The 27,806-nt window shown below is 40.4% G+C and overlaps 1 protein-coding gene across 2 annotated transcripts in view; it reads right to left on the bottom strand.

The window, feature by feature from the left end:
- The window catches only part of BAZ1B (bromodomain adjacent to zinc finger domain 1B), an 82,585-nt gene that overhangs the window by 38,948 nt on the left and 15,831 nt on the right, over positions 1-27,806 (bottom strand). Inside the window, exons 2-6 of one of the 2 annotated variants that reach the window (XM_049902722.1) lie at positions 26,925-27,041; positions 25,392-25,536; positions 15,876-16,062; positions 6,943-7,064; positions 3,376-3,573 (exon numbers count right to left, since the gene is read on the bottom strand). In XM_049902722.1, coding sequence (XP_049758679.1) covers positions 3,376-3,573; positions 6,943-7,064; positions 15,876-16,062; positions 25,392-25,536; positions 26,925-27,041 — 769 coding nt within the window. The remainder of the gene's footprint in view (positions 1-3,375; positions 3,574-6,942; positions 7,065-15,875; positions 16,063-25,391; positions 25,537-26,924; positions 27,042-27,806) is intronic. The other variant, XM_049902723.1, reaches the window with a different exon arrangement.

Genomic DNA, 27,806 nt, shown 5'->3' with positions numbered 1-27,806 from the left:
GCTACTGCTCAGCATCTGCTTCCTCTCACCAGGCCTCGGACCTCTCCACAGTAAACACATTCAGTGCCCTTGTCACACATGAAATTCTACTGAAACCAAAGAGGAGGCAAAAAGGGAAGATACTTTTTTAGAAATCCATTGCCTTTAGGACGGGCAGGTATGTGATCAACTTTAGCCTTCACGCATTGTCTAAAATTTCCTTTAGATGAGGAAAGAATCCAAAGCACTGCTGGAGAGACTGTTTATCCACGCTCTTTTACTGCATTCTACGCTGGCTGAGATGCCAACAGTTCTTTAAGTCCTTTCACAAAAAGGAAAAAACAACTTACAGGCAAAACAAAGGAGACACTATGTCCAATAATATTGGGGAACAAGAAAACCACTGTTTAAGGTAAGAAAAATGTATAATAAAGATGAGTATACGCCCTTAATTCTGTAGACTGGTATTTTACATGAATCTCAATTTCTCTTACTGAGTACAGTCACTTTCTTCTTATAGCAACTAGTCTAAGCAGACTAACATTTCCTATTCTCAATCCGAAACAAAGCCAAATTTTATTAAGTTAAATTTTTTAAGCTCTTGTCAGAAATCTGGGGAGTAGGTTTCTTCAAAAGTTGCCTTTACAGATATATGTTCCTGAAATTCTAGTATCTGATTCTCACAGAAAGTGTAGATTAGCTTTTATATGCCCATAAACTCCAAAGACCTTTTACCCAATTAATAATACTCAGTCTTTCATGTTATTCACATATTTGAATTACTAAAATATAGAAAGATTTTCAGAGAGGAAAATATGCAAGGACTCAAGTGATCTAAGAGTATAAAACCCATTCAGGGATACTTTTAAATAAACGGTCTCTCATACAGTTTAAGACAATAGTAATATCACGTGATAACCAAAGAAAACTGTATCACGGTTCCAAAACTCTACAGTAACAAAACGGCAGTAAATTAAAACTTCTCCTGACATCTAGCTCAACTGGCATAACATGGTTTATAGAGAAAATGTTCTACATTCAACTTTGGTGAGTATCGTCTGGGGTCTTAAAAGCTTGTGAGCGGCCATCTAAGACGCTCCGCTGGTCTCACCCCTTCGGGAGCACGAAGAATGAAGAAAACTAAAGACATAAGAGAATGATTAGTCCAAAGGACTAATGAACCACATCTACCACTGCCTCCACCAGACTGAGTCCAGCACAACTAGACGGTGCCGGGCTACCACCACCAAATGCTCTGACAGGGACCACAAAAGAGGGTCTGGAAAGAGCTGAAGAAAAATGCAGAACAAAATTCTAACTCAAAAAGAAAGACCAGGCTTGCTGGCCTGACAGAAACTGGAGAAACCCTCAGAGTATGGCCCCTGGACACCCTTTCAGCTCAGTAACGAAGTCACTCCTGAGGGTCACCCTTCAGCGAAAGACTGAACAGGCCCATGAAACAAAAGAAGACTGTACGGGCACACCAGCCCTGAGGCAGGGACTGGAAGGGAAGGAGGGAACAGGAAAGCTGATAACAGGGAACCCACGGTCAAGAAGGGAGAATGTTGACATGTCATGGGGTTGGTAACCAATGTCACAAAACAATGTATATACTAATTGTTTAATGAGAAGCTAGTTTGTTCTGTAAACTTCATCTAAGGTACAATAAAAAAAAATTAAAAATTTCCCCCCAGTTAATAAAAATATTTGAAAAAACTTAGATTTAATATACATACCCACTGTCACTGAGTCGATTCTGACTCATAGCGACCCTACAGGACAAAGTAGAACCGCCCTATAGGGTTTCCAAGGATATAAATCTTTAGGGAAGCAGACTGCCAAATCTTTCTTCCAAGGAGCCACTGGTGGTTTCAAACTGCTAACCTTTAGGTTAGCAGCCAAGCACTTTAACCACTGAGCCACTACTGCTCCTGGGTTTACTATGAACCCAAACCCATTGCCATCAAGTCAATTCCAACTCATAGCGACCCTATGGGACAAAGAACTGCTTCATACAGCTAGTGGATTTTAACTGCTGACCTTTTGGTTAGCAGCTGAGCAACACCAGGGCTCCAGGTTTACTACAGTTCCATGAAAAATCTGATCCTGCTCTAGAAAAAGCCAATTAATTCCTAAATTTTTCTTTTAAGCAACTAGTAAAAATGTAAAGGACATTATGAAGATAATGCTTGATGTTGCTAGTCTAGAATAGAAAAAAACCTGCTAAATGCTAAACTACGGTTAGAGGTTGTGACCAATGTTTGGAGAAATAAAATTACTTTTCAATATACTTTTGGCAGCATAATTAACCTAAGATAATTGGGGTAACTTAGATGTTACCACTTAAGGTTCCCTCATTTTTTCACAATTAAAAAAGGAAAAAAAAAAAGAAATTCCGGAAGTTGGACTTAGTTTTCAGGCACCCACAGCCCTTCCCTAATTCCATTCTGGCGCAGCTACTAAGATGCAAATATCAGCCAGGAGGCTAATTAGTTAACTTACCAACCAAAGAAGGATAAACATTCTCAAAACCTACATTTAAAAAAAAATTATTGGAAAGACCCAGGGATGGGAACGAAAATGAGAAATTCTAGGTCAATGTCTTGGTTTCTATCATTCACTTTCTGTTGGTTCTAACTAAGACTAGGCCTCAGTTTCCCCATCTGGAAAATAACACACCATACAGCTTCATAAGAATGTTTTGAAGATCAAATGAGAGGACTAAAGAAAAAAAAAGCACTTCACCATTCTCAAGAGGAAAATGTTAGATTTTTTACTAATCTGTCACACAAAGTAACGTTCATTCCAGGCTCTTTAAAGGCTGCCAGTAACAGGAACTGGTCAAACGGACAAAGGGAACCTAGGGTGGAAAGGGGGAATGGGCTGTCACACTGTGGGAATCGCAAGTAATGTCACAAAACAATATGTGCATGAATTTTTGAATGAGAAATGAACTTAAGCTGTAAACTTTCACCTAAAAACAAACAAAAAATAAATCTATCAAAAAAAAAAGGCTGCCAGTATTTTGATCATTTTATCTGACATTCAAAATCAGTTTTCATTTTTAAGAACTGATACGCAGAGTGTTTTTTTATTTATACCATATCTCATTCCAAAAAGGTCTTACGGCAGAAAAGCACATGTATATAATTCTTTTTTTTTTTTTAATTATGCAAACATAGTAAAAAAAATACTGAAACTGAACTAGGGGAGATATACATGTCTCCCTCCCCTATGACAACCTACATAAAATAGAAATGTCTGGAAAATCTTAAATTCATTATATGACGTAGAGTTCAAAATCTGCTACCAATCTGATTCTTCTAGAGCCAATGGAGAAAATAAACTCATCAGAAACGCACCATCCTGCTGTGTAAAAATTAACAGTGAGCTTACCTTGTAGGGATCCAGTAAAAAGTCACTGAACTTGCTAGGCAGGGAATATTTCTTCACCAAGTCGTCTTCCACCACCCAAGGTGCATTTTCACCAGTACCAGCCCGCAAGGCGTTATGCCGTATGAAGTATCGCAGTATCTCCTTATTTGGTGGACGCTCTGTACGAATCAAGCTGTCTGCTGGCACATTGCTGACGATCTGTACAAACAAGTATAAAAAACTCAATCATTAAGAACAAAAATGCATGTTTTTCCCAGAAAAATTACAACACCATCTATAAACAGAGCCATAAAACAGAAGAATAATGTTCAGAGATAGAATGTAAATTTAAAGATACACCTAGGCAGTTTGTCCATATGTACCTGAAGTTCTAAACGCATACACCCTTTCACCCTTTAGCCAGCAGTTCCCACTGTAACACTTCATCTTAGGTAAATGGATAAAGACATCATCAACGGCTTATAATGGAAAAAAATGGGGGGGGGGAATTACCTAAAGGTACAACAGTAAAAGACTGATTTTAAAATTAAAATACATCCAAATATGGAACACTATGCAGCCATAAAAAAAAAAAAAAGTTTTTCAATCAATCAAATTCATCAGAATTATCTAAGGTGCTGGGCCTCATCCCAAATTTACTGAATCAGAAGAATCTCTGAGTCTGTGAATCCACTTTTTTTTTTTTTTTTAAGTTATGGAATAAGATTTTCAAACTTTTTTACTAAAATATAATACATATACAGGAAAGTGCCCATATAAGTTCAATGAATTTTCTGGAACTAAATACATCCATGTAACCAAACTCAGATCAAGAAAGAAACATGACCAGGACTCCAGAAACCTCTGTACCCACTTTCAGTCTCTAATCCCCCAAAAGTAACCTCAGATAGCACAGCAGTTAAAGCGCTCAGCTGCTAACCAAAAGGTTGGTGGCTCAAACTCACCAGCTGCTCCAGGGCAGAAAGATGTGGCAGTCTGCTTCTGTTACGGTTTGCAGCCTTAGAAACCCTGTGGGGCAGTTCTCCTCTGTCCTACAGGGTCACTATGAGCCAGAATCAACTCGATGGCAACGAGTTGTTGTTTTGTTTTGTTTTTTTAATTATCCCGACTTCTAATAGCATAAATTCATTTTGCATGTTCATGTTCTCAATATGAATAGAATCATACATAATGCGCTCCTGTGTGTCTGGCTTCTTTTGGTCAACAGTGTGTCCCTGCAGTTCTTTTTTGTTACAGGGAATCTACATTTTTAATAAATTCCCCTGGTGACTATAATACACGCTACAATCTGAGACAGTGGTTTAGAAGAAAATTTATTCACTAAACAGTAATTTAAGTCATGTTAAGAGCTAACTGCCATTAACCACATCTATATTCATCAATTATTGTCTCTGAATGTGAAATATGAGATCATTACTTTTTTCTTATTTATATTTTCTGTCTTCCTATAACCAATATCTACTATCTGTGAACAAAACGATTTACACTTATCAATAAGAATAATATGAACAATAATTAGGGAAGTGGTTGAGACTCCCTAGCAATATGCTTTAACTAGCTACCTTAATGAATTGGAAATAAGAAACTTAGAGAAAAATTGTGTTTACCGCACCCAATATTCCAATACAAAGAATTCGAAGGATCCAGCCATGTTTTCAGATCATGGACTATTAAAGTAAATTACTCAGAATGGAGTACGATGTCAACATTCTGAAGTACGAGAAAACAATATTCTAAAAGGCAAAAGATCTACGCTACTAACCCTAACCCCCTCTGAGTGCCAGCTTATAAAAGAGAAGGACAGACGCAGAAACAATCACATACAGGTGAAGACAGCATCTGGGGATCTGTCTACAAGCCAAGAAATGCCTGGATCGGTCCGAATCTGAAAGGACAGCAAAGGACCTGCCTGTGTCGCTCACAGAGCAGGAGCAGAGCTCTGATGCCCTGAATTTGGACTTCTAGCCTCCAGAACAGTAAGACAGTAAATTCCTGTTCTTTAAATCCCACCCCACTCCCCGCCCCCCGCAAAAAAGATCTGGGCTATAACCCTTCCAATCCCAATCACTAGATTAGGAAATTTGGTAGGGTTATTAAACTTCTCAGGCTTTAGCTATTTAATCTATAAAAGTTATGTATGAAGACAAAGGTGCAGCTGAATTCCATAACAAGCCCTCCACTCTGCCCTTTTGTTAAAACTAGGATTCTAAACATATGGTACTTAAGTACCTGAAAATAACGTGCAGTAATTCTCAGATGCTAAGATGCCACCAATAAAAAACATACATTTTATGTGTCACCAAGAAAAACTTCTTGCCAACTGATTTTAAGACACATTCTGCTTGAAGAAGTGAAGGAAAGAATGCAAACAGGGACCTACACACCCATGTGCACTGCAGCACTTCTCACAACAGCCAAAGGTGGACACGACTGCAATGTCCCTCAGGAGAGGAACGGGTAAACAAGATGAGGTACATACACACAATGCGCCGCTCGGCCGTGACATGTGCCACCGCGTGGACGGACCTTGAAGACACCACGCTGGGACAAATAATGCAGTTGCAAAAGGACAAATATTGTATGATGTCACTTTTATAAAATAAGCAATTATATAGAAACCAAAGATTATTAGTGGTCATCCGGGGTGGGAGGGGGAGAGGGTGAGCTATTGCTTAGGAGGCTCTGAGTTTATGTTAATGGTGGTGGGATGATTTGGGAAGGATGGCAAGAATGCAGAACTTGAAAAAATGTCATCAATATTACTGAATTATACATGTACAAATTGTTGAGATGATATGCTTTGTTATGTATACTTTCACCATAATATTTTTTTTTTTTTTTAAATTAAAAAAAAAGAAAGGAAAACTGGCCACACACAAGCTTATTTTTGATGGGGAAAAAAATATATATCCTGATTTTAGACATGTTAAAATGTGAAAACTAAACATTTTAGAATCAATAAAACATAGCACTAAGTTAGTCTAAAAGGATACTTATTGTTGTAGATTAGAGTTGACTCAACTTTTGAGTATAACTGTATTACAAAGGGTTCTACTTTTTAATGGAAAGAAATATTTTCCCAAGAAGTCTATAACTACTGAGAATAGATTCTTATTCTGCAAACAAACTGAGTTTCAAGCTCAAATGTAAATTACTCTTAAAACGAAAACCTGTTGCCATCAAGTCAATTCTGCCTCTACAGGACAGGACACAGGATTTCCAAGGCTGTAGTCTTCTTCAGTGGAAACACACTGCCACATATTTCTCCACAAATAGTGTTGGTCTGTTCAAATCACCGACCAGTAGCAGTTGAGCACTTAACCGTACTGCCACCAGGGCTCCACCCTAGTAATTTCTATAAAATTGAAAAAAACATGCTATATCTGAGGAAAGAAAATACAATTTAACTTAAAGTCATAATTACTAAACCTAGAAAAACACTGAGTTTGTTGCAGAAAGACGGCATGAACATTCTTCTATGGCACATTACCGCCCAGAAAACCAAGCCTATTATTCTCTAAAACAATACCTACCATGTATAAGGTGTAATGTAAAGTGCCAACTAACCTTATCTTCATTTTGTAGTTTCACATCATATTTGTGAGGAAGAAATTTTGGAGGAGCCCACTTTTTCTCTCCTTTTTTTAGTGAAGTAGGGAGTTTTCGTGGAGATCTACGTGCCCTGTCATCTAGTCAAATCAACAGAAAAGAAAATTAGTAAAAAAAAAATTATTATTATTATTATTTTCATTCTATTCATTCATTCATGAACGATAATTTTACTGAACTACTACTCTGCACCACATACTGGGTGATGGGGTACAAAGATGAATCATAAAATCCTTAATCTCAAGGAGCTAAAGCCTGGGGGCAATCAACAAGTAAATTACAATACAACGTAGAAAATGCTACAGAAGTTGGTACAGAAAACACTATGAACAGAGAGAAGAAATACTTAACTTTGCCTGGAAGACAGGCAGGAAAGGCCTAGAAAGGGTATGACTTGTTCAGAGATTGCAAGTAATAAAGCATGAATGGACCTGATGTATAATATATTAAGAAATCAGAATGATCAGATTTAAGCGGAGGCCAGGTTACAAAGGCCCTTGGATAACACTTTAAAAGACTAAAATTCAAATTAAAACTACGATGAGATTCCATCTCACTCCAACAAGGCTGGCATTAATCCAAAAAACACAAAATAATAAATGTTGGAGAGGCTGCGGAGAGACTGGAACTCTTATACACTGCTGGTGGGAATGTAAAATGGTACAACCACTTTGGAAATCTATCTGGCGTTATCTTAAACAGTTAGAAATAGAACTACCATACAACCCAGAAATCCCACTCCTCGGAATATACCCTAGAGAAATAAGAGCCTTCACACAAACAGATATATGCACACCCATGTTTACTGCAGCTCTGTTTACAACAGCAAAAAGCTGGAAGCAACCAAGGTTTCCATCAATGGATGAATGGTTAAATAAATTGTGGTATATTCACACAATGGAATACTACGCATCAATAAACAACAGTGACGAATCTCTGAAACATTTCATAACATGGAGGAACCTGGAAGGCATTATGCTGAGCGAAATTAGTCAGAGGCAAAAGGACAAATATTGTATAAGACCACTATTATAAGATCTTGAGAAATAGTATAAACTGAGAAGAACACATACTTTTGTGGTTACGAGGCGGGGAGGGAGGGAGGGAGGGAGAGGGTTTTTTACTGATTAGTTAGTAGATAAGAACTGCTTTAGGTGAACGGAAGGACAATACTTAATACATGGAAGGTCAGCTCAACTGGACTGGACCAAAAGCAAAGAAGTTTCCGGGATAAAATGAACGCTTCAAAGGTCAGCGGAGCAAGGGCGGGGGTTTGGGGACCATGGTTTAAGGGGACTTCTAAGTCAATTGGCAAAATAATTCTATTATGAAAACATTCTGCATCCCATTTTGAAATGTGGCGTCTGGGGTCTTAAATGCTAACAAGCGGCCATCTAAGATGCATCAATTGGTCTCAACCCACCTGGAGCAAAGGAGAATGAAGAACACCAAGGTCACATGATAACTAAGAGCCCAAGAGACAGAAAGGGCCACATGAACCAGAGACCTACATCATCCTGAGACCAGAAGAACTAGATGGTGCCCGGCCACACTCGAGGACTGCCCTGACAGGGAGCACAACAGAGAACCCCCGAGGGAGCAGGCGATCAGTGGGATGCAGACCCCAAATTCTCATAAAAAGACCGTACTTAATGGTCTGACTGAGACTAGAGGAATCCCGGCGGTCATGGTCCCCAAACCTGTTGGCCCAGGACAGGAACCATTCCCGAAGACAACTCATCAGACATGGAAGGGACTGGACAGTGGGTAGGAGAGAGATGCTGATGAAGAGTGAGCTAATTATATCAGGTGGACACTTGAGACTGTGTTGGCATCTCCTGTCTGGAGCGGGGATGGGAGGGTAGAGAGAGTTGGAAGCTGGCAAAATTGTCACGAAAGGAGAGACTGGAAGGACTGACTCATTAGGGGGAGAGCAAGTGGGAGTATGGAGTAAGGTGTATATAAACTTATATGTGACAGTTTGACCTGATTTGTAAACGTTCACTTGAAGCTCAATAAAAGTTAATAAAAAAAAAGTTAGCATACTATAAAAAAAAAAAGACTAAAATTGATCTTGGCACTGAATAAGAGGGATTTTTGAGCTAATTAACTAGACGTTTATCTTGGAAATTTCACTAGTATGAAAAATTAAAAAGAAAACGCTTTCATCAGGAGACTGAAGATGCAACTCTAAACTCTAAATTTCTGAATTAATGTAACTAAAATGTAGAAGGAAAGAGAGTCACGAAGTATTTAGGAGATAGATTTGGTGAAAAACTAGATGTGGGAATGTTGAAAGGTTTCCCAGTTTTCTGCCTTAGGGACTAAGTAGACAGTGGTATCATTAACCCAGTAAGAGAACTGAGAAAGAATAACAGACTTCTTGTTTATCTGCCTTGCAGAGGCTGCCTAGGGGGCACCCAAGTCTAGCATCCACAGACCTAGAGTTTATGTAAGTCTAACCTAGGCTTGGCAATCAGTCTACAGAGTTAAGAGTTTAAACTCTTAGGCATGAAAGAGAAGCAATAAATGTAGACCAAAAAATGAAAAGGCAAAGAACAGAACCCTATGAAAAAAAAATCAAAGGAATGGCAGATAAAAGAAAAGAGAGACAATATAGATTAAAAAACAGAAAAGTAACAAGAATTATCTTAGGTGAAGCTAAGGACAACACACAATACAGGGCAAGTCAGCACAACTGAACTAAACCAAAAGCTAAGAAGTTTCCTGAACACAACCAAACACTTCAAGGGACAGTGTACCAGGGATGGGGGCCTGGGGACCATGGTTTCAGGTGACATCTAAGTCAACTGGCATAACAATGTTTACTAAGAAAATGTTCTGCATCCCACTTTGGTGAGTGGCATCTGGGGTCTTAAAAGCCAGCAAGAGGCCACCTAAGATGCATCAATTGGTCCCAACCCACCTGGAGCAAAGGAAAATGAAGAACAACAAGGACACAAGGAAAGTATTAGCCCAAGAGACAGAAGGGGCCACATAAACCAGAGATTCTATCAGCCTGAGACCAGAAGAACTAGATGGTGCCTGGCTACCACCAATGACTGCCCTGACAGGGAACACAACAGAGAGTCTCTGGCTAAGCAGGAGAAAAGTGGGGTGCAAACTCAAATTCTGGTTTAAAGAAAAAAAATCAGACTTAATGGTCTAAGACTGGAGGAACCCCAGAAGACTTGGCCCCTGGGCTCTCTGTTAACTCAGAACTACTTTCGGACAAAGAATAGACCAGACTATAAGACATAAAATAATACTCCTGAAGAGCGTGCTTCTTAGTTCAAGTGGATACATGAGACTAAATGGGCAGCTACTGTCAGGAGGTGAGATGAGAAGGCAGAACGGGACAGGAGCTGGACGAACCCGGGGCAGAGAGGAGGAAAGTGCGGTCACATTACAGGGAGAATAACTAGGGTCACATAACAATGTGTATAAATTTTTGTATGAGAAACTAACCTGAGCTATAAACTTTCACCTTAAGGCACAATAAAAAATAAAAAGAAACAGAAAAGTAGCTGGATAACTAGGAGACAGTGGTGTCAAATAAGTTAAAAGATATGAGGGAGATCAACAGCGTTAAATGTAACTGAAAAGTGATACGTGGACCAAGAAGAAATCACTGGATTTGGCAATCAGAAGGTCACCGATAATCTTACTAGGAATAGTTTCGAGAGTAAAACAGGGCCAGAAGTTAGGCTGTAATGGCACAAGGAATAAACTTAGGGTCAGGAAGTAGAGATAACAGGTTCACATTCTCAGCAATCTTGGCTGTGAATGAATGAGGCAGAAGCAGAATCACAGGATCGAGAGAAGATGTGTTGTTTTTGGCACATGGAACTTGCCTATAAGCTAAGAACAACCATTAGAGAGAGGGTTGAAAATACTGTAAGGTAAAATAATAAAGTAACCCAAGTCCTTGAGAAGCTTTGAGGGAATGGAACCGAAAGCACAAATATCTCAGCCAAGAGGAGGAACAGCTCCTTCTAAGACGGAGAAGAGTACACGACTCATCACGAGGAACATTCAATATGACTTCCAAGTTGGAATACAAAGTAAGAGCACAAAGCTGCAAAGTTCCTGCTTGATATATTATTTTCTATGAAGCGGAAGGCAAGGTCATCTAGTGAGAAAGTAGTATTAGCAACATCATACCCCAGTAATTAAAACTTATATTAAGGCACAGAATGTTCTAAAATAGAAGCTAAAGTCTAAAAGTTGGGGTGCTTGGTGTGCAGTGCTTGAAGCATAAAACAAACAACCATAATACGTCACGGGTATTCCAAAGGTCTGATTCTGTAAGAAGTGAAGTGCTAAATGACATCTTCAGCCAACTCCTAATCAAAATGTTCTAACCAACACCGTACAGAGAAATAAAATGACCAAAGATTAAGTCATCATTTAAAAAAATGCTCTAGGAGCCTACTCGGGAGGTGGGGCCAGGATGGTAGAATAGTCAGATGCTTCCTGTGGTCCCTCTTACAATGAAGACCCGAAAAAACAAGTGAATCGATTATATATAGACAATCTAGGAGCCCTGAACATCAAAGGCAAAGTTGAGGAATTGGACTGAGCGGCAGGGGGAGGGAGAGACGGTTCAGAAGCCGCAAGGCGTTGCCAGGCCCGACCCGGAGGGAACCGGCACCCTGCAGGCTGGATCAGCTGGGGTGCACAGCGAGGCAAGCAGTGGTGCTCGGGAGGCACTTCCCACACTGGGAGAGACCAAGCGGCGGAGGGTCTGTTCAACCCTCCAGAACCAGCGAGAAGCGGCTCTCAATCAGCAAAAGTACATGCATCTAACCTATCGCATGGAGCAAAAAAAAAAAAGCACCCCTTTGGAAAGGACCTCTCTCCTTTACCTACCCCCTCCCCACTCTGCATCAGGCCTGGGTTGGCTTCAGTGACTACCGCATCCCCTGGGCTTGAAGTAGGACCTGTCGTGTGCCCTGAGCCATCCTCCCAGCTTTGGAGAGGGAACAAATTAACAAACAGGGAAAAAACAATCTGCCAGCTCCCCTAAGCCGGAAACTCAGGGGAGGCGCAGCCCCTCTGCCTACACACAGGCATTAAGTGGTCCACTGACTCTGAACGCCTTTCACTCCTGCATAGACCTGTGTGGGCCCATTTCAACAGCGTAGGCCCTCATTAGCACAGTACAACAGGGTATATACCTGAAGCCTATTTTCAACTGTATCAGCTATAAGGGGGAGTGGCAGATTTGTGACATTTGACACCGCTCTGCCCATTAAGCAGGGTCCTCACGTACCCGTATCAGGGGCCAGAGGACTGGTGGCTCCACCCACACCACCTCGCCACCCACAACAGAGATCCAAGAGAAAGTCGTGCCTCCCAATTCTTACAGCCAACAGCACTAAGTGCCCACAGTCCAGCTCCAAAGCCCACCCACCTACACACTCTAGGGAACAGGGACATGCTTTCCTCCCAGACACTCAGGGGCAGCCGTCAGCTCCCTGAATTGCTCAGTGCATGACCCCCTACTGCAGCTAGATACCTGTGCCTACTCCAATCGCCCCTGCTGTTCTAGAACTGTAGGTGAGAGCCCACATCACGCACTTGGTGACCAACTACCTGGAGACCTGAGCTGAATCCATACAAGAAAAATAAAGACTCCTGGGTTCATATACCCAGCAACAACTCAAACCACCTGGTGACAGGATGTGAGAGTTTCAACGGTGCCAATAATTAAACCAGCTCACACAAGCAGCCTATTCGGGCATATCAAAACAAGAGGCTAGGACCCAGTAAGCAAACATAAAATAAATAAATACAATAGTTCTTGATGGCCTGGAGATAACAGTCAACATCAAATCATATAAAGAGGCAGACCATGATGGCTTCAGCAAGCACCCAAAACAAAGAATCAAGAAATCTTCCTGAGGAAGAGAACTTCTTGGAATTACTGGAGGTAGAATTCAAAAGATTAATACGCAAAGCTCTTCAAGAGATCAGGACGGAGATCAGGCAAAATGCAGAACAAACCAAGGAACACACAGACAAAGCAACAGAGAAACTTAAATAGGTAATACGAGAGCATAACGACAAATTTAACAGGCTGCAAGAATCCACAGAGAGACAGCAAACAGAAATCCAAAAGATTAGCAATAAAATTTAAGAATTAGACAACTCAAGTCACAGAAGCAGAATTGAAACAATGGAAGTCAGAATTAGTGAGATTAAAGATAAAGCATTTGACACCAACTTATTTGAGGAAAAATGAGATAAAAATTTTTTTTTGAAAATCGAAGAAACCTAAGAATTATGTGGGGCTCTATCAAGAGGAATAACCTATGAGTGACTGGAGTACCAGAATGGGGGGTGGGGGGTAACAGAAAATACAGGGAGAATTGTTGAAGATTTGTTGGCAGAAAACTTCCCTGATATCCTGAAAGATGAGAAAATATCTATCCAAGAAGCTCATCAAACCCCACACAAGGTAGATCTTAAAAGAAGGTCACGCAACCTTGCTTGCTCAAAGTGAAGAGGACTTGAAGCATTTACTGATAAAGACCAAAGACCACAGCCTTCAGTATGGATTACACCTCAACATAAAGAAAACAAAAATTGTCACAACTGGACCAATAAGCAACATCATGATAAACGGAAAAAAGACTGACACTGTCAAGGATTTCATTTTACTTGGACCCACAGTCAAAACCCATGGAAGCAGCAGACAAGAAATCAAGATGCACTGCATTGGGCAAATTGGCCGCTAGAAATTTCTTTAAAGTGTTAAAAATCAAAGATGCCACCCTGAGTACCAAGGTGTACCTGACCCAAGCCATGGTGTTTTCAATCACCTCATATGCGTGCAAAAGCTGTACAATGAATAAGGAAGACTGAAGAAGAATTGACGTAGGGACCTAACTACAACATGCCTGATTGTCCCCCCTCCACGCACGTGTACCAAGAGTCATGCACCGTATAACATCCATTCTAGCAACATCCAACCGTGTATATCTCCATGGCTTTTTTTTTTTTTAAAACTAGATTATTAGAACACTTTAAATTCTTGTTTGCTAACATTTAACATAGGAAATCATTCTTAACCCCGCAGGTAGAAGCAGGCCCTATAAGAACAGAGTACAAAATATGGCTTCCACTTTAACCTCTGCATGGCTCCCGCCCCGGGGCACAAACTACCTTCAAAGCTTGGTAACCCAGGCCTTTGCAGTGTCTGGAACCTTATGGGTGCTGGCCTCCAGGACAGCATCCACAGCCTGCTCTGAACTTTGCACCCGGCGCTTGAGATGATAATCAACCAATTTCATGATCACCTTGGCTACATCCCTCTGGGAATAAGGCCGCCCAAATATCAAGATCTCGGCCTTGCCTTTGGGGTCCAACGAACACACGTAGAGAATGGTCTATGTGCACTCGACGTGCAGGACGTACTCTCTGCTCAGATAGAAGATGGCTCCCACCTGCCATGACTTGAGGTGAACCCTATAAGGTATATAGTATGGTGTTCGCACTAAGTACAAATCACATAACGTCCTGTCCCACAGAACGTATCGTGGACATTAAGCGATGCGTGACCGTATGTTTTACTTTAAGAAAAAGGAATAACAGGCTTCCTATGCCCTCTTGAGTAGCTAGGAGTGTTCACATAGATTTCTAAGCAACTAGAGGTACAGGTAGTCTATTCCGACGACTCCATCATAAGTTGGTTCTGACGGAAGTTGAATATCTTGTTTTTTGTTTTTTTTTAGTTTTTATTATTATTGCCTTTTATTATCAGTATCTTTATAAATCATAACATTGAACAACAGCGAGTGAACATCTGAGAATAACATCAGCAAATTACAGGCTGCAATATCGTCTGTAATACATATTACTAACAATAAGATTTACAAAACAAGAGACGGTCATTAAGTGTGGTTTGTGTAACTTGAATGTCATAAGTCAGGGACTACCTATAATGACTTTATGATTGTCTCGTTTAGGAAGATTTAAGTCGTAGTTCACTTTGTGGAACTTCTGGTAGTTTTCTGAATCACTAATGAACAAAACCATGACTAGCTGCAAAACACAATTATAAATTTAGTTGCTTGTTGTTAGTTGCCTTCTAGTTTGTTTCAGACTCATGGCAACCTTATATGTACATAAAGAAAAGTTGCCCAGGCCTGCACCATCTGCCAGTACTGTATCGGACGATATTCTGTGATCTATAAGGTTTATGCTGGCTAATTTTGGAAGTAGATCACCAGACTTTTCTTCCTAGTTTGTCTTAGTCTGGAAGATCCAATGTGTTACGGATTAAACTGTGTTCCCCAAAAAAGCGTTGTACATCCTAACCCCCATACCTGTGGGTACAATCCCATTTGGGAATAAGTTTTCTTTGTTATGCTAATAAGACAGTATTAATACAGTGCAGATGTGACATCCATCTTTTTTGAGAAATAAAAGAGATTAAACAAGCAAGTGAGTAGCAGAGACAGGGGAAGACAAACACCACATCACATGAAGATCGCCAAGAAGTCAAGGAATAGAAGCTGAAGAGACAAGGACCTTCCCCCAGAGCCAACAGAGAGAAAGGCTTCCTCTAGAAATGGAGCCTTGATTTCAGACTTCTAGCCTCTAAAACTGTGAGAAAATGTTTGTTAAAGCCACCCACTTGTGGTATTTCTGTTACAGTAGCACTAGATAACTAAGACAGACGAGATCTGATTAACACAGGTGACCCTGCTGATATCTGAAACACCAATGACACAGCTTCTAGTATCACAGCAACATGCCAACCATCACAGTACAAAAAGATGACAAAACTCGATTACAAATTCAGTTGTTAGAGAACTTTAACAGATTCACATACAATGAACAGGGTCTCCTAACTCAGTAAGGAAAGCTAGCATCATACATACTCATACTTTCTCTCCTTCCTTCATCCTCTTTTAGAGCTGCTTCCTTCTTCTGATGGTCGTGAGCAATTTGACTGGAATTCTCTTTGTCACTCGATGGAGAATCACAGGCACCAGCAGACTTCCCCTCAGCGGCCTCCAAAGGGTGAATCTTCACGACCTTCACCTTGAGCATTTTTTCCTTCCTAACCTGTTAGGACGATAGGAGAAATCAGAGACAATAAATAAGAACTGAAGACCTAAAGATGAGGTTTACAAAGAACAGACTACAGGTTACAATGTAGGTCTATATGAGCTAATACACATTCCACCTAACATGAAAAAACTTCACTAAAACTCTAACACAGCCAAGTACAGTGATTTTTCCAACTTTATCTCTCAGACTCCTAGGTTGAAATCTGGTATCTTAAAAAGTCAAATAATCAGTCTGGTTCAAAATTCATTGCTGTACCAATTTATATACTAATTTATGTACTAACGTAGAAGGCCAAATGCTAACCAGTACACTAGCAATGAGACTGAAATATGCATAAATACAGTTCAAGAATATTCAATTTAAAGAAAAGTTAACTATACACATGGATAGCCCATCGTTCCAGCACCATCTGAAGACTATCCTTCACACATCTCTACAAAAAAATCATAAGTGTGTGTGTGTGTGTGTGTGTGTGTAGGTGTGAGCGGGTCTGTTTATGATGCTATCCTGTTCCACTGATCTGTCTTTTTGGTCTGTTTGTTTGTTGTGTTCGATTATCTTTACCTACCTTGATTTTCTGAAACTTTAAAATAAGTTTTGAAATCAGACAATATTAAATCTCTAACTTTGTTCTTTTTCAAAATTGTTTTGGATATTTCAGGTTCTTTGCATTTCTAAATTAATTTTACATCAGCTTGGCAAAACCAGTTGCCATCAAGTGGATCCCAACTCATGACAATCCTACGTTTGTCAAGAGTAGAACTATGCTCCATGGGATTTTCAATGGCTGATTTTCCGAAGCAGACTGCCTAGGCCTTTCTTCTGAGGTGCCTCTGGGTAGACTCAAACTTCCAACCTCTTGGTTAGCAGCCAAGCCCATAACCATCTGCACGACCCAGGGGCTCCAATCAGCTTGATGATTCCTACAAAAAACACTGCTGCGATTTTAATGGAATTGTGTTGAATCTAGGGATTAGTTTGGGAGAAATGATATCTTAACAATAATGAATCATCTGACCCATGAACAAGGTATAACTCTCCATTTATTTAGGCCTTAAGGAGCCCTGGTGGTGCAGTGGCTAAGCACTTAGCCGCTAACTGAAAGGTTGGCAGTTTGAGCCCACCAACCGCTCTGCAGGAGGAAATACCTGGGGATCTACTCCCGTAAGGTTACAGCCTAGGAGACCCTACGGGGCAGTTCTGCTCCGTTACATGGGGTCACTATCGAGTCGCAATCAGCTCGACGGCACACACAACAGTAATTTAGGCCTTTAATTTTTCTCAGCAATGTTTTATAATTTAATGTACAAGTATTGCACATCTTTTGTCAGATTTATCTCTAAATATTTTATATTTTTTATGCTATTGTAAATGGTACTGACTTTTTTCATTTTAATTTGTTTGCTGCTACCCATTTACCCCATCGTTGAGGAGTAGCCTGAGACTCGTAAAACCAAAACCAAACCCACTGCTGTCAAGTTGATTCCGACTCACAGCGACCCTAAAGGACAGAGTAGAACTGCCCCATAGGGTTTCCAAAAGTGGCTGGTCAATTCAAACTGCCAGCCTTACGGCTGGCAGCCGCATTTTTTAACCACTGCACCAACTGCAAGCACACAGAAATACAACCGATTTTTGTATACTGAGCCACCCTGCTTAACTCAATTAGTTCTAGGAGCTTTGTTTTATAGATTCCGTGAGATTCTTTACATAGACATTCTTCCTTTCCAACGTGGATGCTTTTTATTTCCTTCTCTTGCCAAAATGCACTGGCCAGAATCTCCAGTACAATGTTAAATAGAGTGAAGAGAGCAGGCATTTACTCTTTTACATTAGGTCTGATGTTAGCTGGAGGTTATTTTGTAGGTGCCCTTTACCAAGTTCAGGAGGTTTCTATTTGTAGTTTGCTGAGATTTATTCAGAATTGCTTTCACTGAAATGATCGTATAGCTTTCCCTTTTATTAGTATGGAAAATTATATTGACTTACAAATGTTAAACCAACCTTGTACTCCTGGGATAAACTCCACTTAGTCAAGATGTATTATCCTGTTAATACAGTATGGGATTTCGTCTGCTAAAATTTTAGAACTTTTACATCTATTTTCATGAGAGATATTGGTCTGTAGTTTTTTTCATATATGGTTTTGGTATTAGGGTAATCCCAATCTTATAAAGGAGCCCTGGTGGCACAGTGGTTAAGAGCTTGGCTGCTAACCAAAAGGTCGGCAGTTTGAATCCACCAACTGCTCCTTGAAAATCCTATACGGCTGTTCTACTTTGTTGTGTAGGGTCACTATGACTTGCAATCAACTCCATGACAACAGGTTTGGTTCTGTTCAGCCTCATAAAATGAGTTACTAAGTATTCCTTCCTATTCTATTTTCTGGAAGAGTTTATACAGAACTGGTATTATTTCTTCCTTAAATGTTTGGTCGACTTCACAAGTAAAGATTATCTGGGACTGGAGGGTTTTTTGTAGGAATATTTTTAACTACAAATTCAACTCCTTCGTAGATAAACAGGGCGACTAAATTTTCTGTTTCTTGAGTAAGCTTTGGTAATGACTTTTTTTTGATCCTTATAAATTTTATCCTACTTTATCTTTCTTGTGAGTTCCTGGGTAGTGCGAACAGTTAAGGGTTTCACTACTAACCAAAAGACTGGCAGCTCAAACCCACCCAGAGGGGCCCTGGAAGAAAAGCCTGAAATCTGCTTCCTTGAAGACCACACAGGGCACAGTTCTACTCTGCAACACATGGGGTTGACAAGGGTCAAAACTGATTCAATGGCAAGTGGTTTGGTTTTATCTTTCTTGTAAGAGGCCTGTACCATATTTTCACACAAATAACGCATGCCTCCTACGTTTGTTTGCCAGCTATGGTTACCCACTACGAGGTAGGTATTTTCATATGGACAGTATGCTATTTTTTTTTTTTTTAAACAGGAACACATTAAAAAAAAATTTTGCATAGCAATGCTTATAAAAATACCTTGCCGGGGACGGATACAGTTGACAAGCAAACCTAAGAGGAGAGCATTATTTGCCTAAAAATACGGTAGTGAGGTCTTGTATTTTTATTCAGTCTGACAATCTTTATCTTCCAACTGAAATGTTTAGACCATTTATGTTTAATATGATTGCTGATATGGTGAGGTTATTTATTTTCCATTTGGCTTCATTAAAACTAAACACTTCTGCTCTTCAAAAAACAGTTAAGAGAATAAAAGTCAAGCTATAGTCTGAGAGAGAATATCTGCCAAGCACGTATCTGATGAGGGACTTATATCCAGAATATATCAAAAACTCTCAAAGCTTAAAAATAAAAAAAACAATTTTTATAACGGGCAAAGACTTGAATAGACACTTACAAAGAACACATAAATACAGTCACACATTGCTTAACTTCCACCACACGTTCCGTGAGATAGAACCTTATGTGATCTGGACGTTATACAAACACCTGGGTCTGCAAGACTCCCAAGCGCATGGGCTGAGGCAGCTCCCACTGTGGGCTCCTCAGGGGAGCATGCAGGTGCAGCCCGTGAAGATCATAGCGGGGAGGCTCCACCACAGGCCAGGGCGGCAGAGAAACGGTCTCAGCGACCCGGTGCCCCCGCCCTGAACAGGCCGGCAATGCCTGCTGACCTTGGGCACTTGGGAGCAGGATCTGGCGCCCACTCCTCTCAACGGCAGAGGCACCTCTTCCCACGGGTGGGGAGCAGTGGGACAGGCTCACTGCCAAGTTGGGCTGTGGGCATCCCCCCGAGGGCACACACCAGACCAGGGACTTCCATGTGGTTCGATATTGCCTGGACAGACGTTATGTGGTGCATAACTGTGTACGGACAGCAACAAGCACATGAGAAGATGCTCAATATTGTTAGTCGTTAGGGAAATGCCAACTAAAACCACATGAGACACCACAATTCACCTCTCAGAACAGCTAAGATGTGTTGGCACAGATACAAAGGAACTGGAATTTTCAGACAGTGACGGTGGGAACATGAAATAGCAAAATCATATCAGAGAACAGTCTGGCAGTTCCTTCAGAAGTTACACCCATGTCATTACTCAAAAAAGAGGCATGTGTACATCCAGAGGCTGTACATGAATACTCATAACAGCTCTATTTCTAGAAGTCAAAGCAATCCCCGTGTCCACCAACTGGTGAAGGAATAAACAAACTGTGGTGTACACATTGTTACAGACGTGTGCAGAGTATCTTCCTTCTGCCACTCCAAATCCCTCTCCTGTCTCCTCTTCCTGGCTCTGTGCTTAAGCATGAAGACCTTTATGACCTACAGCAAAGTGCTCCCTTGTGCTCTAGATTTTGGTTGGGTTCAACCCACAGGAAGCATCAGCAGAAAATCAGAAGGTGGAAGAAGAGTGAGGCTTGGGTATTTATTCCCCTGGCTGCCTGCCTAACAGACTGGTTATATCTCGCTATCAAAGTACTTTTCCATAACTGTGGCTACTTTGTCATGGTTCCAGTATCCACTCCCTACTCTAGTTCCCTTGGGGTTTACAAGTGGTAATACCTCTCTAGTGCTGATGCCCCTGGGGAACTTAGCCTTTCCTGTTAAGTTTTCCTTGACCTTGATCAGATTGTTGTCAGTTGTCAACACTCTTTTTATTAAACTCAATTCAATTACACCATGAGTGTGCCATCTGTTTTCTTGCCAGGATACTGACTGTTATAAAGTGTGTGATTAAAACCCACGGATATATTCTACAGATTTACAAATAACAAAGAAGTATCTGGGAGATACGGGAGTCAGAGTGAATTAGTGCAAGAACAGGGACTCTGGAACAAGAGTTTGAATCCTGGTCCCATCATTTACTGGCTATATATGACTAGCACATACTGTTGGTGGACTATCTAAGCCATTCCCCTCCCTCTTCTTCCTTGCCAGCTTGCCTTTTTTGGGGCTTAAACATCAGATACTCACGTTCTTAGCCACCCTGCAGCTAAGGGCGGCTGGCCATGTAAATCAAGGTCTAGCCGTTAACTCATGGGGGTCAAGGTCTGTGGTGTGTGTAGGGGGGAGGGAGGTGCTTCTGTTAGATTTTCCTGCCCTGCTTAGATTGTTCTTAAGTGCCAATGAGTCGGTTCCAACTCACAGCAACCCTATGTACAACAGAATGAAACACTGTTCAGTCCTGCACCATTCTCACAATAGTTGCTATGTTTGAGCCCACAGTTGCAGCCACTATGTCAAACCATCTCATCAAGGGTCTTCTTTTTCACTGACTCTCGCCTTACCAAACAAGATGTTCTTTTACAGAGACTGGTCCCTCCTGATAACATGTCCAAAATACATAAGAAGTCTCACCATTTTCTCTTCTAAGGACCACTCTGCTGTACTTCTTCCATGAGAGACTTATTCATTCTGGCAGTCCATGGCATATTCAATATTCTTGGCCAACAACATAATTGAAAGGCACTAATTCTCCTCTGGTCTTCCTCACTCACTGTGCAGTTTTTACATGTATATGAGGTAACTGAAAACATCACGGCTTGGGTCAAGCAGATATGCCCAATGCAATATGTCATGTGATTTTTTGACTGCTGCTTCCGTGGGCGTTGACTGTAAATTCAAGAAAATGAAATCTTTAACAACTTCAGTAAATTTTCTCCGTTTAGCAGGATGTTGCTTACTGGTCCAGTTGTGATGATTTCTGTTTTCTTCACACTGAGGTGTAATCCATACTGAAGGCTGTGGTCTTTCATCTTTATCAGTAAGCACTTCAAGCCCTCTTTGCTTTAAGCAAGCAACGTTATGTCATCTGCATATCGAAGTTATTAATGAGCCTTCCTTCAATCCTGGTGCTGCATTCTTCTTCATATAGTCTAGCTTCTCAGATTATTTGCTCAGCATACAGACTAAGTATGGTAAAAGGACATAACCCTTCCTGATTTTAAACCACACAGTATCCCCTCGTTTTGTTCAAACAACTGCCTCTTGGTCTGTGTACAGGTTCCACACGAGCACAATTAAATGTTCTGGAATTCCCATTCTTTGCAATGTTATCCATGATTTTTTATGATCCACACAGTCAAATGGCTTTGTGTAGTCAATAAAACACAGGTAAACATCCTCCTGGTAGTCTCTGGTTTCAGCCAAGATTCAGCTGACATCGGCAATGATAGTCCTCATTCCACGTCCTCATCGGAATCCAGCTTGAATTTCTGGCAGTTCCCTGTCGGTGTAATGCTGCAACCATTTTTTAATTTTCTTCAGAAAATTTTGCTTACATGTAATATTAATGATATTGTTCACTAATTTCCTCAATGTCAGATCACCTTTCTTTGGAATGGGCACAAATACGGATCTCTTCCAGTCGGCTGGCCAGGTAGCTGCCTCTCAAATTTCTAGGCATAGACGAGTGAGCACCTCCAGTGCTACCTCCATTTGTTGAAACATCTCAATTGGTGTTCCGTCACTTCCTGGAGCCTTGTTTTTTGCCAATACCATCAGCACAACTTGGAATTCTTCCAATATCATTGGTTCTTGTCTATAAGCTACCTCCTGAAATGGCTGAATATCAACCAATTCTTTTTGGTACAGTGACTCTGTGTATTCCTTCCATCTTCTTTTGATGCTTCCTACATAGATGAATATTTGCCCATAGAATCCTTCAAAATTGCAACTCGAGGCTTGAATTTTTCCTTCAGTTCTTTCAGCTTTGGAAATGCCAAACATGTTCTTCCCTTTTGGTTTTCTATCTCCAGGTCTTTGCACGTTTCATTATAATACTCTGTCTTCCGGCTGCCTTGGAAATCTTCTGTTCAGCTATTCATCATTTCTTCCAAACTCTTCAGCTACTCTGCGTTCAAGAGCAACATTCAGAGTCTCTTCTGACATCTATTTTAGTCTTTTTTTTTCTTTCCTGTCTTTTTATGACCTTTTGCTTTCTTCATATATGATGTCGTTGATGTCATCCACAACTCGTCTGGTCTTCTATTACTAAATGCATCAAATCTCTTCTTGAGATGGTCTGTAAATTCAGGCGGATATGCTTAAGGTCATACTTTGGCTCTTGTGGACTTGTTTTAATTTTCTTCAGCTTCACTTAACTTGCATATGAGTACTGATGGTCTATTTCACAGTCAGCCCCTGACCTTGTTCTGACCAATGACACTGAGCTTTTCCACTGTCTCTTTCCACAGATGTAGTCAATTTGATTCCTATGTTTTCTGTTTGGTGAGGTCCACATGTATAGTCGCTGTTTATGTTTTGAAAAAAGGTATCTGCAATGAAGACATCGTTGGTCTTGCAGAATTCTACTATGGGATCTCCGGCATCATTTCTATCACCAAGGCCATATTTTCCAACTACTGATCCTTCTTGTTTCCAACTTTCACATTCCAATCACCTATAATTATCAATGTATCCTGAGAGCATGTTCCATCGATTTCAGACTGCAGAAGACAGTAAAAATCTTCAACTTCCTCATCTTTGGCACTAGTGGTTGATGCATAAATTTAATAGTCATATTAACTAGTCCTCCTTGTAGGCATATGGATATTATCCTATCACCGACAGTGTAGATCTCGAAATGTTCTTTTTGAAGATGAATGTGACGTCATCCTTCTTCAATTTGTCATTCCCAGCAGAGTAGAACATATGACTGTCCGATTCAAAACAGCCAATACCAGTCCATTTCAGCTCACTAATGCCTAGAATATTGCTATCTTTACCTTTATCCAGTTCATTTCATTTTTGACATTTTCCAGATTCATAAATTTTACATTCCACGTTCTGATTATCAACGTATGTTTACAGCTGTTTCTTCTCATCTTCAGTCATTCTACATCAGCAAATGGAGGTCCTGAAAGCTTGACTCCATCCACGTCATTAGGGTCAACTCTCCTTTGAGGAGGCAGCTCTTCCCCAGTCACATTTTGCATGCCTTCCAACCTGAGGGGCTCATCTTCTGGCACTGTATCAGATAATGTTCTGCTGCTACTCATAATGTTTTCACTGGCCAGTTTTTTCAGCAGAAGACTACAAGGTCCTCTACCTAGTCTGTCTTAGTCTGGAAGCTCCCTGAAACCTATCTACCATGGGTGATCCTGCTGGTATTTGAAATACCACTGGCACAGCTCCCAGGATCACAGCAACAAGCCAGCTACCACAGTACGACAAATGACAGATGTGCAGAGGCCTACTTACATGAGCACTTCAAAACCTCACAACCATAAGGTGACAAACCTAAGGATCAAAACAACACACTGAGAACTGCAGAGTCTAGGTTCCTCGACGATATCATTCAGCTGCTATACCGAACTTGGGATTGCCTACCTCCATTACTTACTATGTGAGATAATCAAGTGTCCCCTTATTGCTTAAGGCAGTGCTACTCCACGTGTTGTCCCAGTACGACAGCGTTATCACCCTAGGACCTACCCTAGAACTTCTGAGCCAAACTCTCAGGGGACAGTATCCAAGGATGTATTTTCACAAGCTTTAGTGATTTTCATTTAGGTTAAAGTTTTCGAAGTATTGGCCACAGTCAGATATTTCATTACTTACAGCTGAGAGCACTCTTAACTAGATACATTATATAAAGCTGAACAAGCTAATTGAATATCTGAGTCTGTTTACCACCTCAAGATTTCTGTGTATATTCTTCAAGATATTATGTAAAGCAACTAGCACTATATCCGATATATACAGATATTTAACAAATGTTCGTTCCCTTCCTCCTGAATCTTACTCTAAGCTTTCAAGGAATTACATAGGGAACCCTGGTGGTGGAACGCTTTGCTAAGCTGCTAACTGAAAGGTTGGGGATTCAAACCCACCCAGTGGCTCCACAGGAGAAAGACCTGGAAATCTGCTCCCCGAAAGTTTACAGCCTAGAAGGCCCTATGTGGCAGTTCCACTCTATTGTGGGGGTCGTTATGAGTCAAATTAAACGGAAAAAAAGTCAACTGTCTCACTATTGTAGTAAAATGAATTCCTTTACTTATTGGTACCACAGCCTTGGATTAAACACATCCAAAAGCCTTTTAAACAAAGTATGAAAAAAATTACAAAACAAAAAGATGTCAAGATAACAATTATCTAAAAGGGCTAAGCAGAGGAAACAACGGGACAATGGTACCCAGTACAGCAATTATCACAACATTAAAAATTCCCGATAATCAATATAGTTCTAAAATTTAATCTTTATAATACTTGATATTAAATAAAGCAGACTTCAAATACAACACAGTTTTACACACACACAAATACGTTCTGTAATCTGTTAGAAGCTCCAACCCTAACAAGTCAAATCACATTAAAAAAAAAAAAAAAAAAAAAGGTGCTTACCTCAAAGTCACACTCTTCTCCCACAGCGTATTTGGTCATGATCTCCAACCAAGCACTGTCTACTAGCTTCTCTAAGGAGGCTGTATTATGGTGAACCATTTCCAGAACAAGCTTCTCATACCAGGCAGGGAACTCCTCCTTCAGCCTAAATAAATGTTATCAGTTACCAAGAAAAAGCAGGAAAAAATCTATCCAGAGATCTAATTCAGGTCAATTCAAACACTTATTTAACAAATATATGCAAGGCACTAGGGAATACAAAGATTAAAGACGAGGTAGCATATAGGAAAAAGCCAAGAGTTTTGTCCGACTGAACTAGGCAGGTTACTTTTCTTATTCCTAAAATGAAAACAGAAAAATTGGACTTTTTCCCATCACTTTCTGTTCACACTGTGTTTCTCTTTTTAGGTGTGAATTATTTATTCATGTCCTTTTATTGGTTACGAGACCGCAGCTTGATTATATTTGAATAATGTCGCAGTCAATAAAATGCTTTCATACACATTCATTCATTTAGATCTCACAATACCTTGTGAGGTATCTAGAATTTTCATTTTACAGATGAAGAAAACAAATCAGAAAGGGTTAACATGTTGGAACCACGGCTCGAACTCCCAAGTCCTTGCCAAGTAAAGCAACAAGGTACCCTTTTTCACTTATTAAACTAGGATAAAAAGTTGTTTTAATTATTATACCCAATTTGAGCAAGTGAATGGTACAAAGTGGCACTCATATACTGTTGACAGACTATGTTTCAATCATTCTGAGAAACAATTTGGCAACTTTTTTTTTTTTGGTGCCATTAATAGAACCCAGGTCTCAAGCGAACCCAGTACTTTTATATCAGCAAAAGAGTAAAAAAAGGATTAGAGTACTAACTTGTATGTTCTTTCAACTTATCTGTTACCAAGCGGAAGAGTCAATGGGAAGTCCACAGAAAAGGCTTCTACTCCAAACTCCCAGGGAGTTCTGTTCTACCAGCCCTGGTTTCTACCTATCTTTTGCATGCTCCTGCTGCCCAAGTTCTGAGTGCTGTACTTTAAGGAACAACCAGACAAGCAGGTACTTTGAATATACACAGGTTTTAAAGACACCTCCTCATTTAAATAAACTGTCATCAAATTGCGTTTTATTTTTTTGACAGCTGCTGTAAATACTGTTAGAAATTTCAAGTGACCAAAAGATAAAGAAGGCTTTCTACTTATTTGCTGCCTCCATATTACTAGATTACATCAGATTATTTTGCTTAGAACCACATTTCCAGAGAATTTACAAAGTAACGGTATAGAGCAAGAACACTCCAAAGCCTTATGAATACCTAAAATAAGTACACACATTACTAAATACACATTCCACACTTTGCTACTAGCAACCTGCCACCAGGCAAAGGCACCCAACACCCATTTACACTGAGGTAATACATACCAATTTACACCCCATAAATTTAAATACAGAAGCTGCTTTAGAGCCAACACTCCCCCTTTCCTGACAACAGGAAGATGGTGTGGGGAAGACAACGCTTCTATTACTCACAGTTCAGCAACTTCCTGTTCCTCCTCCCAGGCCTCCTTGTGTGTTAGCTGGCTGCTTCCGGTGCTCTTACACGTCCAAATGCGCTCACTGTACCTTTCCAAGCGGGCTTCATACTCTCTGTTGGCAGTAGCTCAGGAAAACAATACTCAAGCAACAAAGACACCTAACCCACACCCATAAGATACTTATCTACATATATAAAAAAAAACCTACAATATCCTATTATGTATGGCATAATAAAATTAGAATCAGGGTTTTCAATTAGCAAATCCAAAATGAGATGATTAGATTACTAACTTGTGGCACAGTGGTTAAGAGCCTGGCTGCAACAGGGGTTGAACTGGACTATAAGAAAATGATACTGATGAGAAGTGAGCTTCTTGGCTCAAGGAGACACGTGAGACTATGTGGGCAGATCCTGTCTGGAGGTGCAATGAGAAGGCAGAGGGGGGACAGGAGCTGGTTGAATGGACACAGGGAATACAAGATGGAGAGGAGGAGAGTGTTGTCTCATTGGCGGATAGTAGCTAGGGTTACATAGCAAAGTGTGTGTAAGTTTCTGTATGAGAGACTGACTTGATTTGTAAACTTTCACTTAAAGCACAACAAATTGAAAAAAAAAAAAGAGCCTAGCAGCTAACCAAAGGCCAGCTGTTCGAATACACCAGCAGCTCCTTAGAAACCCTATGGGGCAGTTCTACACTGTCCTACAGGGTCGCTATGAGTCAGAATAGACTCGAAAGCAATGGGTTTGACTTTATGCTGTTTCTGCTTGTCACCAAGAAAAAAAGTCAATGAGAAGTCCACAGAAAAGGTTTCTATTCCAAATCCCCAAGAGTTCTGTTCTATCATTCCTGGTTTCTACTTAAAGTATGATTCATA

This window comes from Elephas maximus, chromosome 12 (assembly GCF_024166365.1).
Source record: "Elephas maximus indicus isolate mEleMax1 chromosome 12, mEleMax1 primary haplotype, whole genome shotgun sequence".
NCBI classification, from domain to species: Eukaryota; Metazoa; Chordata; class Mammalia; order Proboscidea; family Elephantidae; genus Elephas; species Elephas maximus.
The sequence above is the reverse complement of the archived record's forward strand: the minus strand, read 5'-3'. Positions and strand labels throughout refer to the sequence as shown.